The 13,683-nt window shown below is 43.9% G+C and overlaps 1 protein-coding gene across 2 annotated transcripts in view; it reads right to left on the bottom strand.

Annotated features, from left to right (window-relative positions):
• The window catches only part of LOC135366400 (major facilitator superfamily domain-containing protein 1-like), a 69,010-nt gene that overhangs the window by 16,609 nt on the left and 38,718 nt on the right, over positions 1-13,683 (bottom strand). Inside the window, exons 4-7 of one of the 2 annotated variants that reach the window (XM_064599083.1) lie at positions 10,709-10,917; positions 9,527-9,594; positions 8,259-8,367; positions 2,749-2,839 (exon numbers count right to left, since the gene is read on the bottom strand). In XM_064599083.1, the coding sequence (XP_064455153.1) occupies positions 2,749-2,839; positions 8,259-8,367; positions 9,527-9,594; positions 10,709-10,861 (421 nt within the window). In that variant the 5' untranslated portion in view covers positions 10,862-10,917. Of the gene's footprint in view, positions 1-2,748; positions 2,840-8,258; positions 8,368-9,526; positions 9,595-10,708; positions 11,622-13,683 lie in introns of those variants that run through there. The other variant, XM_064599084.1, reaches the window with a different exon arrangement.

Here is a 13,683-nt window from a genome sequence, read left to right as displayed (position 1 = left end):
TTGCAAGGAAAATTGGGGCCCTCTATCGAATTAAACATCTATTGCCCCTGTGGCTAAGAAGGACACTTCATTACGCGCTAATTTATCCTACACTTTATTACTGTTTGTTAGTATAGGGATTAGCTAGTTCAACAAATTACACGAATTTATGCACTACAAGGGAGAGCAGTACGAATACTATTACGAATACTATATTACGAATACTATAGCAGTGTCTTCAGAGACTTTTCGGGAATTAAAAATATTTTCAATACGTCACCTATACACTTTAAAGCTCGGGTTACAGCGTACAACAACTTCTATTCAGGTGTGATTCAGTTAGACCTAACAACTGAACGCTACCCACTACGAAAGCTTAATTTATCTGTCTACCCTTATAGTCGTACAAACTATGGCATGCAGGCGACTACAGTCGAACCTCGATGTAACGAAACTGAAGGGGAACAACATTTTTTTCGTTATATCAAACATTTCGTAGCATCGAAAATGACACAAAAAAAATTATCGTAATCTGGCTATCTCACGCGTGAATCATTGCAAAGTTACTGGTTAGGGCGCACATGCAGATTCCTTGCCTCCGTTTGTGCAAATATATGCAGCAGAATAACAAGGCACAATATTCTGAACAGTTTATTTGGACACAAATTATTTTGCTTTGGGTTGCGCGTACTAGACAGGGCATCACATGCCTTTCGTATACTAACACAGCCTCCATGGCCTTTTCCAAGTTGTCTCGGGCGCCTGCGAACCACCTGAGAACATCAATGGCGTCGAGCACTTGACGCTGTGTTGGTACAGAAAGCTCCATGTCGTGATCGTCGTCATCACAACACTCGACTGCATCTTCCCCACGAACGCTGTCGACGATGTCACGTTCCGCTAATTCTTCGGCGGCGACGTCATCCTGATCCATGAAGTCTTCGAGTTCAATATCATCCCGCACAACACCCCTCTCGCGCAGGGCCTGCCATGCATCAGCAACACTGCTCAGCGTGTCACACTCTTGAGCGGCCTGGCTGCTTTCGCATTGCTTGAACCCTACCTGACGAAAGCAGTTGGCAACGGTGCTTGGTTGAGTTGCTGTCCAAGCTGCAGACAGCATCTCCATGGCTACGTAGATGTCCACTTTTGTCTCGACCTGGAGACGCAGGTTCAGCAGCAGCCTTTGTATGAGCCGCTCCCGGTTCGCACACTTCACACTGCATATCACACCCTGGTCAAGGGGCTGCAGCAGAGAAAAACCTGAGCTCGATATGTGTCAGGTTGAATCCGACAACGTGATGTGCTGTGCAATTGTCAAGGAGGAGGCAGATCTTCTGTCCTTTCCTGCGCATTTCCTCGTTGAACTCTTCCAGCCAGTCGCTGAAAATGGCCCTCGTCATCCACGCTTTGGTGTTCGAAGCATACTTCATGGGAAGAATCGAGTGTCCTTTGAAGCATCGTGGTTTTGCGCTTTTGCCGATGACCAACGGTACCCGCTTGCGCTTGTCCGTCCCACACATGTTTGCACACAGCAGGACGGTGAGCTGCTGTTTGCTCTGTTTGCCACCATGGCAGCGATCTCATTTGACATCCAGAGTTTTGTTAGGGAGCATCTGATGGAACAAACCGGTTTCATCTGCATTGTAGATGTCTTTTACATCAAACCTTGCCAAGAGGTCAGCGGCATGGGTCGATATCCACTCACTGGCATCGCCTTGGTCTACCGACCTACTCTCTCCGCTGAGAGTTTTTCCAACGACGTCATGACGATTCTTGAACCTTTGCAGCCATCCGGAACTGCCTTTAAAATCGTCGCATCCGACGATGGAAGCAAATTCTTTCGCTTTCTGTTGCAACGTAGTGCCACTCACCGGGATGTTTCTTGCTCGTATGTCCAGGAACCACATGTAGAGAGCCTTCTCTACTTCTTCATAAGGCGAACACTTCAGCCTTTTTCACTGAGAACTGGGTCCGGAGTTCTTGGCCTTCAAGATGTTCTTCTTGTTCTTTAGGATCGTAGAGAGTGTGCTCGGTGAAATGCCGAAATCCCTTGCCACGTCAAGCTTCCTCCTTCCCAACGATACTGCTTCGATCATGTTCACCTTGTCGTTGAGTGAGATCACCTTTTTTTTTTGTTGTTGTCCTCTGTCTATGACGGCAGGGGTGGAAACAAGTGACCGACGAGAACAGCTCTAATGAATGTGGTGCACAGCGTCAGAGTGTTCATCGCTGCACTTTCCGTTAGGCTGGAGATGGCGATACAGGCACACACTCTGATTGGTTCGCGAGTGGGAAAACCCCTTTGCCTTTGGCAGCTAGTAACCCATTTTTCTCCCTTTGAGGGGCCCCATAGGAGAAATGCTGTTCAGAGAAAACAGACTCATCTGTGACCTACATCGACGCATGTCGTTCCCTTTGTCGCACTGGCGACGAACTGGTTTTTCATTTGCTCCGTCTCCCCTAAAAGTGGGTACCTTGGCTCGGAATGCCACTTTTCCAGGAATTTTTTTCGTTGTACCGAAACGCCGGTTAGAAATCGTTTCGTTGCAAGGAGGTTTCAAATACATTGGTTTCTATGAAAGTCTGAAGGGGAACGAAATTTTTTTCGTTCTAGCGCAAATTTCGTTGTATCGCGTTTCGTTGCAACGAGGTTCGACTGTATTTGTTACCAAATTTTTGCAACACTATGAGCCACTTGTTTACGCCTTTTCAAACATTTCCTGTATACAAAAGAACACTGATGAGTACAATACAATATGAACTCACGAACTAGGAGAGTCACGCCAAGACGCGCATGACCACTTTCAGGCTGTGCATTGTAGATGTTAGGCATGGTCATGGAGCTGACCCAGTCACCCTATGAGATGAGAAACAAAGATCACAATTATTGTCTAAGCGACGAATGCGGAGTAGTTGCTGTGGGGTCCTGTTGACCAGATGCCCTGCCACCCAGAAAGGGGAGACGTTGTTGAAACCAGGGAAGGACGTATTTTCGTTGCCGTTTCCACTTTCGTTACTGATATGTTTTCGGTTCCGTTATCCGTTTCTGATACCTTTTAATTTCATTTCCGGTACGTTTCCGTTACTGTTTCCGGTAATGGAATGGCTGATACAGAGCTGCGGGAGGACAGCCAGTCCGGCTCTATCAGCACCCTGTTTTGCCCAAGTGCTACTTCGGTGTCACACGTACACACTACACAAGTATTTTACGTCTTTGGGATGCGGACATCTTGCAAGATTTTTAAAGAAGTGTTGGAACATGTCTTCAGTCACTGTGAGCCCAGCAACCCAAGACGGGCATAACTTTAATCCAATGTCGCATTCATAGGCGGGCGCTCTCAGTAGTAAACAGTACTGCCATAGCCACTGTGAAATGAAGAAAGTAAAAAATTAAAATAAAAAAATCATATGCTGTCATCCCTGTGCTATGGTGGAGTAGAGTGCGTGGAGTCCATGTTGTGGAAATCTCATGTCTTTATGTCATGTAGCTAGGATGTAATGTCAGGAGTAGGTAAGCGGGTGATGCACCCTTGATATCCAATATTGCGCCTTGTTTCCATGCTGTCGTATAGCATCTAGAGCGTTACAAGGAATGGAATCATCAAAATACAAAAATAAAATGAAGTCACCAAAATGTCATTGCACAACAGTAACAGCCATTACCCAAATTCAATACCGGACTATAATTTTCGTTTCAGTTTCTGTTTCTGGTAATGGAGGACAGTGGTATGAGTTTGTTTCAGTTATCATTACCACCTCCAATTTTGGTAATATACCGTTTCTGTTTCCGTTACCATTACCGACACCCTTCCTTGGTTGAAACAATGGGTTGCACAGAAACCAGATATTGAGAACCCCTCCTCTAATATGAAAACAAAACACCAACACTATTTTGGTGCCAGAACCAGTACTGAAATTACCTCGGAAACGGAAACAAAATTCTTAAAAGGAAACAGAAACTGCTACCGAAAATCGTCCAGAAACGGAAACAGAAATGGAAACGAAAAGCGAAGTTTTTCAGTTACCAGAAACGGAACTGGAGGCAATAACATTTTCGGTAACCAACCCCGCCCAATTTTTAACCCTCTTTGATATGCTTTCCTTTACGTATTGATGACTGCTGCAAACTGGTGTCAACTAGTCACTAAACAGGGAGCAGACTAGAGACACTGAGCCACACTGGTGAGGGAGCCTGCCATCTTGAGTCAGGTGCACCTGCATCGTCTAGCAATGAGACACCTATCTCCCCCTTCTCCGGTGGAGAACAGCGCGCAGTCGAGCCAGCTCTCAACCTAGGAAACCGGTTTCGCATGGAGGTGACGCAACATGGACGGAGTGTCCTGGGATCGGGATCCTAGTATCATGGTATCGGGATCCCAGGTTCCCGACTATACTTGTGTTTTCTGTCCTTTCACTCTAGTTTTTGTCACCGCTCCTCAGACTCGGGATGTTGCTTTCATCACCTATGCATAGGGAGTGACTTTTTCGGGTTAAACCCAATTTCTCCCTGAATTCCAGTTACTATGAAATCCTCAAGAGCGTTTCCACTGAAGACTAACACCAGCTAGCTTGCTTATTACTACTTTGATCAATGGTTACCAAAAATATTTTTTCTGGTTCAGTTTCCAGTAACTGGAAAACTTGGCTTTTCGTTTCCATTTCTGTTCTTGCTTCTGGATGATTTTCGGTAGCAGTGTCCGTTTCCTTTTAAGAATTTTGTTTCTGTTTCAGAGGTAATTTCGGTACTGGCACGGTCCCTCAATACTCTTTCTGGTCTGGAAACTCCGCTCGAATACAATAGACAAGGTCACTTAGGGACAATTGCTCCCGCATGGGGCGATCGCGTCGTTCGGGAGGAGACACCCTCGTGGAGCAGACGACGTTTCCATAGCGCTGCGTGTTTTTAGGGAATATTTGATCAGCTACTTTTTACAGTTCATTTCGGGTTTAGAGCAAAAATAATTCTCGAATAGGTTCATGAGTTCAGCCCGCACATTTTAGTTCAGTTAGCGTAAATTTGCAGATTTTCCGCGTAGATTGCAACTTTCGTTGTTGTCTTTTTCCGACACGGAAAGTATTGATTTTACTCTCACTCATATCTCTCAATGAAGGTTGAGAAACATATTAATTCATTCTGTTACACAATCACACAAACTAGTGATCTGTTATAAAGTAATGCCGCTTTCGGTAGTTATTTCGTGAGGGCGAAACTTTCCAAACGCGTGGTTTCCTCGTAGCATGCAGTTTGTTGCAATCTGAGCAGAGATAAAATGTGGTTGACAATAACTGATCTATATTACACTATTAACGTATTGTAGACTTTCCACACTTTGGGAAAATGTATCGACTTAAGATAGCAATGGCTCTCATGCGTTCCCTTTAAACATAATGCACATGATCGTCCCATGATAATATTTCTGAAGTATTCCTACTATTTTTGCGGCTTGGATTGACTGACCGACCAGTTGTAATAAGGAGATTCCAACATGATTTAAGCCGGGTTACTAAATTAACAGGATAGAATTTCCGCTTACTGAAGTGTGGCCCTAATAGCACTTTTCAGCTATAGAAATTGGCTGACGAGATTCAGGTGTCAAATTCATCGCATTGGAGATAGCCTCGGCGTATCAGTCAGATCAGTTCCAGGACGTTTCAATGAACAAACTATTTAACATGATAAAATTGTAGCGGAGTGTGCTGCTACAGAATGAAGTTTTAGGTGGGAGCGGCCACTGTTCTCATAGCTCAGAAATAAATTTTAGGACTGGCCAAGAACTACATTTACAAGAAAAACGTTGCGGTATCTGGTGACAAATAAATATAATAACCGGAAAGAGATAAGTAAGGAGAAATGCAGAAAATTTAATGAGTCAGTCTTTCGCTTGAAAGTAATGATGAAGCCAAAGAAACGATATTTTGTAGCACGATACACGGCCATGAATGAGCTCTAGAGTCTGTAGTGTATAGGCCGCAGAAAAATTTCACGTATTGCAGATCAGAAAGGAAAAAGAAAAATGTAAAGGTAAAAAGTGAAAACATCATCCCCCCCTCTCCCCCTCCTCCGATTCAGCAAAAACGAATATATAAGCCGGTATGTAAACGGGTGCGTAAACGAGTAAACGGGTATTAGCTAACTTCGTTTACTGCTGCATCTTTCCTCGCAAGTTGTACCATAAGAAATGTTATTGTATTGACATCATGTTGAAAGACCTATCATTTGAAAATTTTACGGTTCTTATAGTGTTTGATGTTCCACAAATCATGCTCATCGCAGTACACCTCCAATAAGGCTATTAGCGAATGGTTTGTATTTATTCCATCGCTGTTTTGTAGACAAAGAAAAAAATACTTTCATTCACTTCTCGTAAAGTTACGGCTCCGAGGAATATAGTCATTCCAAAGTGCTGCGTGCTCGTATCAGTCGCCTTCATCTGTGTAGATCATTCTTACACACAAACAGAGTGCAAAGATTGCAGTAAATTTCAAGGATATTTAAAAAAAAAGAACCTCTGTTTACGCTCGCAAAACGCAATCACCAAAAAAGAAAAAGTTCTCACTTCCAAACACCCGCAGAAACACATGCAATCGATACGCGCAGGCAGCGGCGGACACGAAAGTCTCCTTCCGAGCGACGATGCGCCGCCACGTATCGTCGAGGCGCCCTAAGCGAACTTTTCGCGGGAGTTTCCTGACCAGAAAGAGTATTGAGGAACCGTGGTACCTGTTTTCATCCCAAAGTCGTACAGTCTGGTTTTGGTTTTTTCATGTCAGATATTCTAGTTCCATAATGGATGCAAAAGGACAGCCACACCAAACACAAACAGTTTAATGCAAAGTTTGTCACGAATCTTATACACTGCAAGTAGTCTGTAGGTTGAAGAAATACGTGGCTTTAAGTTTCAAAAGTCTCCGCTCGTGCGCAAAAATAACACTTCATACAAAACTTTCGCCATCCGTATCGTCTGCCTCGTATCGCCCATCGCGTCAGTGAACCATCACTCGAAAGTGTACGCAAATCAAAGAAAAGCATCGCAATAACTTTGTTAGCAGTGACAGCGCTGCAGAAAGCAATCACCACTATCGCAGAGACGCATGTGCCAGATATCAGAGCATGAAAACACAGGTGCGCAAACTACGCGATGACACAAAATATGCGAAAGGGTCCGTGTACCTTGGAGTAGTTGGGAGCACGCACAGCACACGCCCTTATCTGACGTGATTTCGCGTGCAATACTTCTCCTGCACTGTCCACATCACGCCAATCGCGTCCTTCGACCCAATCAGATTTCAGTTCAAAACACCGCGAAATTCCGAGCAAAATGAGGGATTCCGAGAAATTCCGTGCCAAACTAAAGATTCCGCGATGGATTCTGGATTCCGTTAAATTTTGCAGAATCACGGAAAACCCTGGGCCGTAAGGGCCTGATTTTTTCGGGTTTTATATTCGGGGCAAAATCGGGGGCAAATATCAGGTTATACTTTGTTTCAATAACTCAGGTGTAATTGGGTTGAACTGCACCTGGTTCAACGCAATTCTGGTTGAATTGGATTGAATCAGGTGTAAGCCTTCGATTTACTCGGCATAATACGCACTGCACTCCAATAGACACAGAGTCCAAGAGGCACCGGGGCCTCTGTTTTCACAGTTTGTATGAGCAGTTTGTATGTTTGTATTTTATTTATTTATTTATTTATTTCATGATGCTGCGGGCACTGCCCAAGAAGGAGGGGAATAACAAGAATGTACAAAACTACTGTTGTTAATCACACAACTCCAAAACAGCATGCATTTATGCATTTACAACAGTTTCCAAGGTGGGTGTTAGTTGCGATGACTTCGGATCCCCCTGGTCCAGCAGTTTTGGGGGAGATATTGGGTTAAGCCACGTTTTTCCTGATTAGAGTCGGGGGGTAAATATCAGGCGTAATTGGGTATAACCCTAAAAAGTCAGGCCCAAGTCATACTGGACCATCTGACCAGGGTCACATTTTGGGAGAAAGATGCGCATCATAAAAGTGACTGAAATCTCTACTCCTCCAATGAAAATGAAGGAATGTCATACTGGACCATCTGACCAGGGTCACATTTTGGGAGAAAGATGCGCATCATAAAAGTGACTGAAATCTCTACTCCTCCAATGAAAATGAAGGAATGTATGACGCAAGATTATTGATCTGCCACAGAGAGTTAGTAATGTCTTATTTACTGCATGTCCCAACGTTTACTAAACGAAACTAAAAATAAAGAGGGGCGAATCAAAGGTGTGTACACATACCACCGCTGATAAGCAAAGTTGCAGAACAAAGGCCGTGTTGAGCATCTTGCCCTTGAACCAGCAGACAGTGTATATGCCCAGTGCAACATCGAGCGACTCTCCTCCAAACCTAAACAAAAAATACAGATACAGTAAAATACAGTTGCTAGACATAAGCAGCACTGTAGAAGTAGCTGCAGCAATGGAACATAGAAGAACGAGCACAACACCCAGCTGTAGAGGATGTCTGCAGAAAGTGGCATTTGCACGATGACACATTGTTGTTGTTGTTTTGTTTGTTTGTCTCTTTGTTTCGAAGTACTACTGGCCTCCATCCAGAGGCCAAAGTAGGTGCAGCACAATTTAAAAAACAGAAGAATTCAAGCATTCAACGGTCATTTGAAAAAAAAAAACAAAAAAAAAACAAGTTTATATACAAACTGATCCACTGAATCAGATGAGATCACATCATCAGGTAAGCTATTCCACTCTGTAATAGTGCGAGGGAAAAACAAAAACTTAAAAGCTGCACCGGTGGCGTAGGCCACAGGGCTCCCGTGAGAAAGAAAAAAATCGCACATAAGCTGCAGCTAATATGCGTGAAATAACATCTGAAACTCTACAGACATCTGAAGTTTCATTTTAATTTTTTGTAAGCGCTATGGTCATGTAGAAAGAAAATTAAAAATAAAGCAATATCTCGCCCCATGCGTTTTCAATGGCTTATCCCCCACAAACACCGCCAATTTTTCTTTTGTCTGCTTCACATTCACATCACATCACACAGGTAGTGCTGCCTACAACGAGGTGACATGCAGATTCTGACGTTATGCACCAATCCTCTTGTTCCAGTCTTGTTCTGTATGCTGATGCCACCTGTGTGTGGTGAAATGAAAATGAAGCGCACACAGCAGAAAATGGAGGCTTTTGAGTGAGATAGGCCACAGAAAATGCATAGAGTGAAATTTTGCTCGATTTTAAATTTTTCTTCTACAGGACCATAATGCTCACAAAAAATTCCAACAAAACTTCAGACAAATGGCTACCAGTCTGCAAAGTTTGGTGTCGGATAAACCCAGTCTTCTATTTTTATGATGTGATCAAAATATGTAACGTTTGCGAGACTAACCCTGTAGGTGGCATTGCGTGGTGCACAATTGCAGCACAAGCTGCTCTGCGTTCTTGGGGCACTGAATGGGGACAAGCAGATGGTTTTCCCTTCTTTGCAACTGCCTTAATATTCATATTACACCGATCACCAGTAATGGGAAGAGAGACGAAAAACTTACCCAGAGACAAAATATCCAAGTTTCATCACTCTGAAGCTATACGCAAATCCACCCAAGGCAGATAACCCCTGCAAAACAAAAAGGGAGTAAGTAATTATTTGCAACACGGTAAGAGATTCACATGAAGAAAATATTATTATGAGGAAGGCAAATGAGCAATCGGGAAAAACAACCACATAAACTGCTAAGCAAAAGACTGATATTGTGATTACGTATAAGGCTACTCAGGGTTAAAGGGTTTCTGGAAAGCTGCGTTTTCATAAGACACCAAACACATCGGATTCAAAACCATCTCCCAGCTCCCGGTTGAAATGACCCTTCCCTGCTCCGCGTCTTCCTCTTCCGGTGACGTAATTGGCATTGTCAGCAAGATTCCCAATCACCAGCTGAGAGGGTTGCTAGGGAGGTTGCAATCAGATACCGCCGAAAGCATGAACAGAGACGTTTCTAACGACTGTTTGACAGCGGATTGCGAGTCAGAAGAACACATTTTGTGACAGACGGCCTCCTTCCATAACAGATTCCAGTGACACCTATGTGCACACTGTTGCCCGAATTGAGCAGGGGGGGAGGGGGGCAGCCGGCTGCAAAATCTGATTTAAATTCATTTTCTAATGTTAGATAATGGTACCGCAGGAAGATTAATAAATTAATCAATCACTGGGGGTTTACGTCGCGAGACAACTGAGATCATTGGCGACGCCACAGCGGTCGGTCTGCGAATTCCGTTTGCCCACCCGAGGGTTCCTTAACGTGCGAATAAAGCTCACCACACGGCACCCAGAATTTAACATCTTTCACGAACGATGGCGTATCCAACCAACTTGTACCTAGGGATTGGAACCGGTATTTTTTCAGTCCCATTCAGGTTCAGGTATACTGGTTCGGCTCGGGTTCAGCTCCACTGAACTGAAATTATCAGTTGGAACCGGTTCAGGTATATCTGTTCGGGTTCTGTGAAATACCTCCTGCATGCTACAGGGCACGATCCTTAAACATGTGCAAGTACAGCACATTCGAGCATGGCAGTCTTCAGCTAAAATGAACCTAAACTGTGTGTGTGTGGGGGGGGGAGAAGGAAATCCAATGTAACCAATCCAACTGACGTTCCAATCCTGCCTGAATCCGCACCTGTGTTGCTTACAACATGCAGCTGAGAAGTGCAGCATTTTTTTTACCTACCTTCCCCAAAATGGCAAAGCTGATAAAAATCATAACCGCACGACGTATACCAAACAGCCGGCTAATGAGGAAGCCCCCGAGGTGACAAGATATGATGTTGACGAACAAGCGCCAAGCGTGCAAGTTGTGGAAGTCAGCTGTAGAAACACCCATCTCTCTTTCAATGTAGTCCTGTAGTGCATCAATTCCGTCATCACTGTAGGAAATGCCTATGGAAAATACAAATGGAAATGTATGGAAATGCTGCCAAGGGAATATTAATGCACACTGTTAGTTACGACTGCCTTGGAAACAGATGTTGTGGCACAATCTTAGGCGGTTTCTCTCAGAATTAATGGTTTGGCACTTTTTGTTGTACACAGTCGAAAAAAAGTAACGGGTCCAATTGGAAAATATCAAAATGGATCCAATTTGTCGACCAGTTGTGTTTTCGCCACCCATTGGACACCAAACCAATTGGACCCGTTCCAAAACCAGTTGGTGTTCCAATTGGCCGAAAAGTCACACTTTTGCCACCCATTAGACTGAAAATCAATTGGACCTATTCAGGAACCAGTTGGTGGTTCCATTGCATGACCAATTGGAGTTCAAATTTGAAATAACTCGCGACGTGGAATTACACAGTTGTGGCATCACTGGACTGACCACCTAATTCAAATGGTGGCTGATATGCACCATTTGGCCGCAACCTATTGCAATCCAGCTGGATGAATACGTGGGCAGATGAGATAAATTTGCTTCTGTAAATCATGACTTGTGTAGCATGCAGTTCCATGAATGCTGGTACATGAGAACACTGTAGTATAATTTATTGTATATGACGATATTGCAACAATCTTGTGTGATTTGCATACTGCATGTTACATATAGAGTACAGACATAGCTGTCATCTTGCAGACAATGCTGTAAAAGAAACATGCTTCAGTGTGCAGTGCTGCCCTCCTTGTCACAGAAAGGCTCGAGATCCTGAAAAACAGCCACGTATAAACAGACGTGCAACTGCTCATTGCTTCTGACTATCAACATTGCACTTATGAGCATTAATCATGGAAACATACCATTTGTACTGCTGCTGTGCATCAATGTCCTTTGAAGCACTGGAAAGGTATTGAATAATAATAAGATTAATATAAGCACTCTTTTTGGTGAAGAATACCATTGCAGAGCACAATCCTCCAGTCACAAATCATAATGAAGACCTGGGTTTTGAATATTTGAAGGAAGCTCCTCAGAACAAGAGTCGCTGATATTTTGAACACACACTATCTTGTTCTTCTGTGCTTCCTTCGCTTACATGGCGAATTCAAGGCAACTTCAGGTAAAGCCCAATTCTGTAAAGTCTACAAAGCAGTGCAAATGGTTTGAGGCTGCAGTATGATTGGTTTCCGACTCTGGAGCTCAAATCTCTCCCCGAAATTGGCATGCTCAAGAATATCAAATCAGATACTGTTCATGTTACCTCCGGTGTTCCCCAGGGATCTCTCTTGGGCCCTCCGTTATTTTTGATATTTATTAAAGGGACCATGAAAGGATATTTGACAAGCCCACGATCATTTTTAATTAGTTCCCCTGTACTAAAGCATTCACTATGTGAAATACGAAGTTGAAAATTGTACAAATAGCGAAAATATTCTATATTTACCACAGCCGTGAACGGCAGCAGCTACGGCCCGTCTCCGAGGCGAACTGGCAGTGACATCACACAGAGAACATGTTGCCGATTCGCGGATGGGCTTTTGCAGGCGAAGTGCAAAATTTTCAAACAAGCTTGCATACTTCGTCATACAATATGTTTTAATTTGACTTGGAGATAACATTGTAACTAACCGTATGTAGCAAAAGTATAGTAGAAAGGTTATCTGGGCGGTCACCGCTTAGGGGTGGGCGCTTGTAAGGGCGCTTTTCCTGCACAGAACGATGGGGCGCCAGCGAGGCGGCGGAGAGAAAGATCTGAGGAAGAGACTGGGGGAAGAGAGAGAGACTATGAAAGATGGCTGCATGACATGTAATGTGTGTGTGTGACAGTGTCGCAGCTATTCTGCCTTTGGACAGTTCACAGGCGTTTATCCTATGATAATGTATCCTGGAGGTCAATAAATTCATCCGGTGAGTGTTACACATTGACACAGAATCCTACGAGAAATGTAATATAGCCGTTGACTGTCAGCACGGTCACCGGAGCACGTTTTCCTCTTTCAACTTCTTTGTCAGAACATACCTTCGTCGGTGACATTTTACGAGCTGCTGCGTACTGAACGACCCATAAACACAGTGTGTGTCGCATAATCTCTTCCTGCATTGCTGACAATTTACCTTTCGCCATATTTCGAGTGATTTGGACGGCAGGTATACGACCTCGATGTTGTCCAAACTGAAACCATGCATCCACATGGTCCTGCAGGGTGTGTCCTCCTCGTCGTTCACAGTTGGCTGAGAGAATTGGATGGCGATGACGTAAGCCCGCTTGCAAGGCATATATCCAGCACTCACGCCCGGCTATTTGTGTCTGATAACTGTGCCCCCGTTGTACTGAATATGGTTAAAAGTCAATGTGTGTACGATAGTGATGCATGATGAGAACGGTTTCCTGCAGAGTACTTGGAATTCTCGAATATCATTTCATGGTCCCTTTAATGACATTGCCTCGTGTGTTTTGCCACCTGTTACCGTTAGGCTATTCGCAGATGACTGTTTAGTATACTGTCCCATAAAGAATAATCGTGACCAACTGCTCCTCTCAAAATGTTTAGATGATATCACAAAATGGTATTCAGACTGGGGTATGACGATTAACTGCAAAAAATCTGTATTCCTGCATATGACCAATAAGAAGGCTCCATTGGTTCACGAATACTGTATTCAAGGACAGGCGCTGAAGCGGGTTACCAGTTTTAAATACCCCCCCCCCCCCCCCCCCCCCTCCCTTTGGTATCATGATTAACTTTCATCTCAAATGGGATACCGACGTGAAATCT

The sequence above is a fragment of the Ornithodoros turicata genome, chromosome 8 (assembly GCF_037126465.1).
Source record: "Ornithodoros turicata isolate Travis chromosome 8, ASM3712646v1, whole genome shotgun sequence".
Lineage (NCBI taxonomy): Eukaryota > Metazoa > Arthropoda > Arachnida > Ixodida > Argasidae > Ornithodoros > Ornithodoros turicata.
The sequence above is the reverse complement of the archived record's forward strand: the minus strand, read 5'-3'. Positions and strand labels throughout refer to the sequence as shown.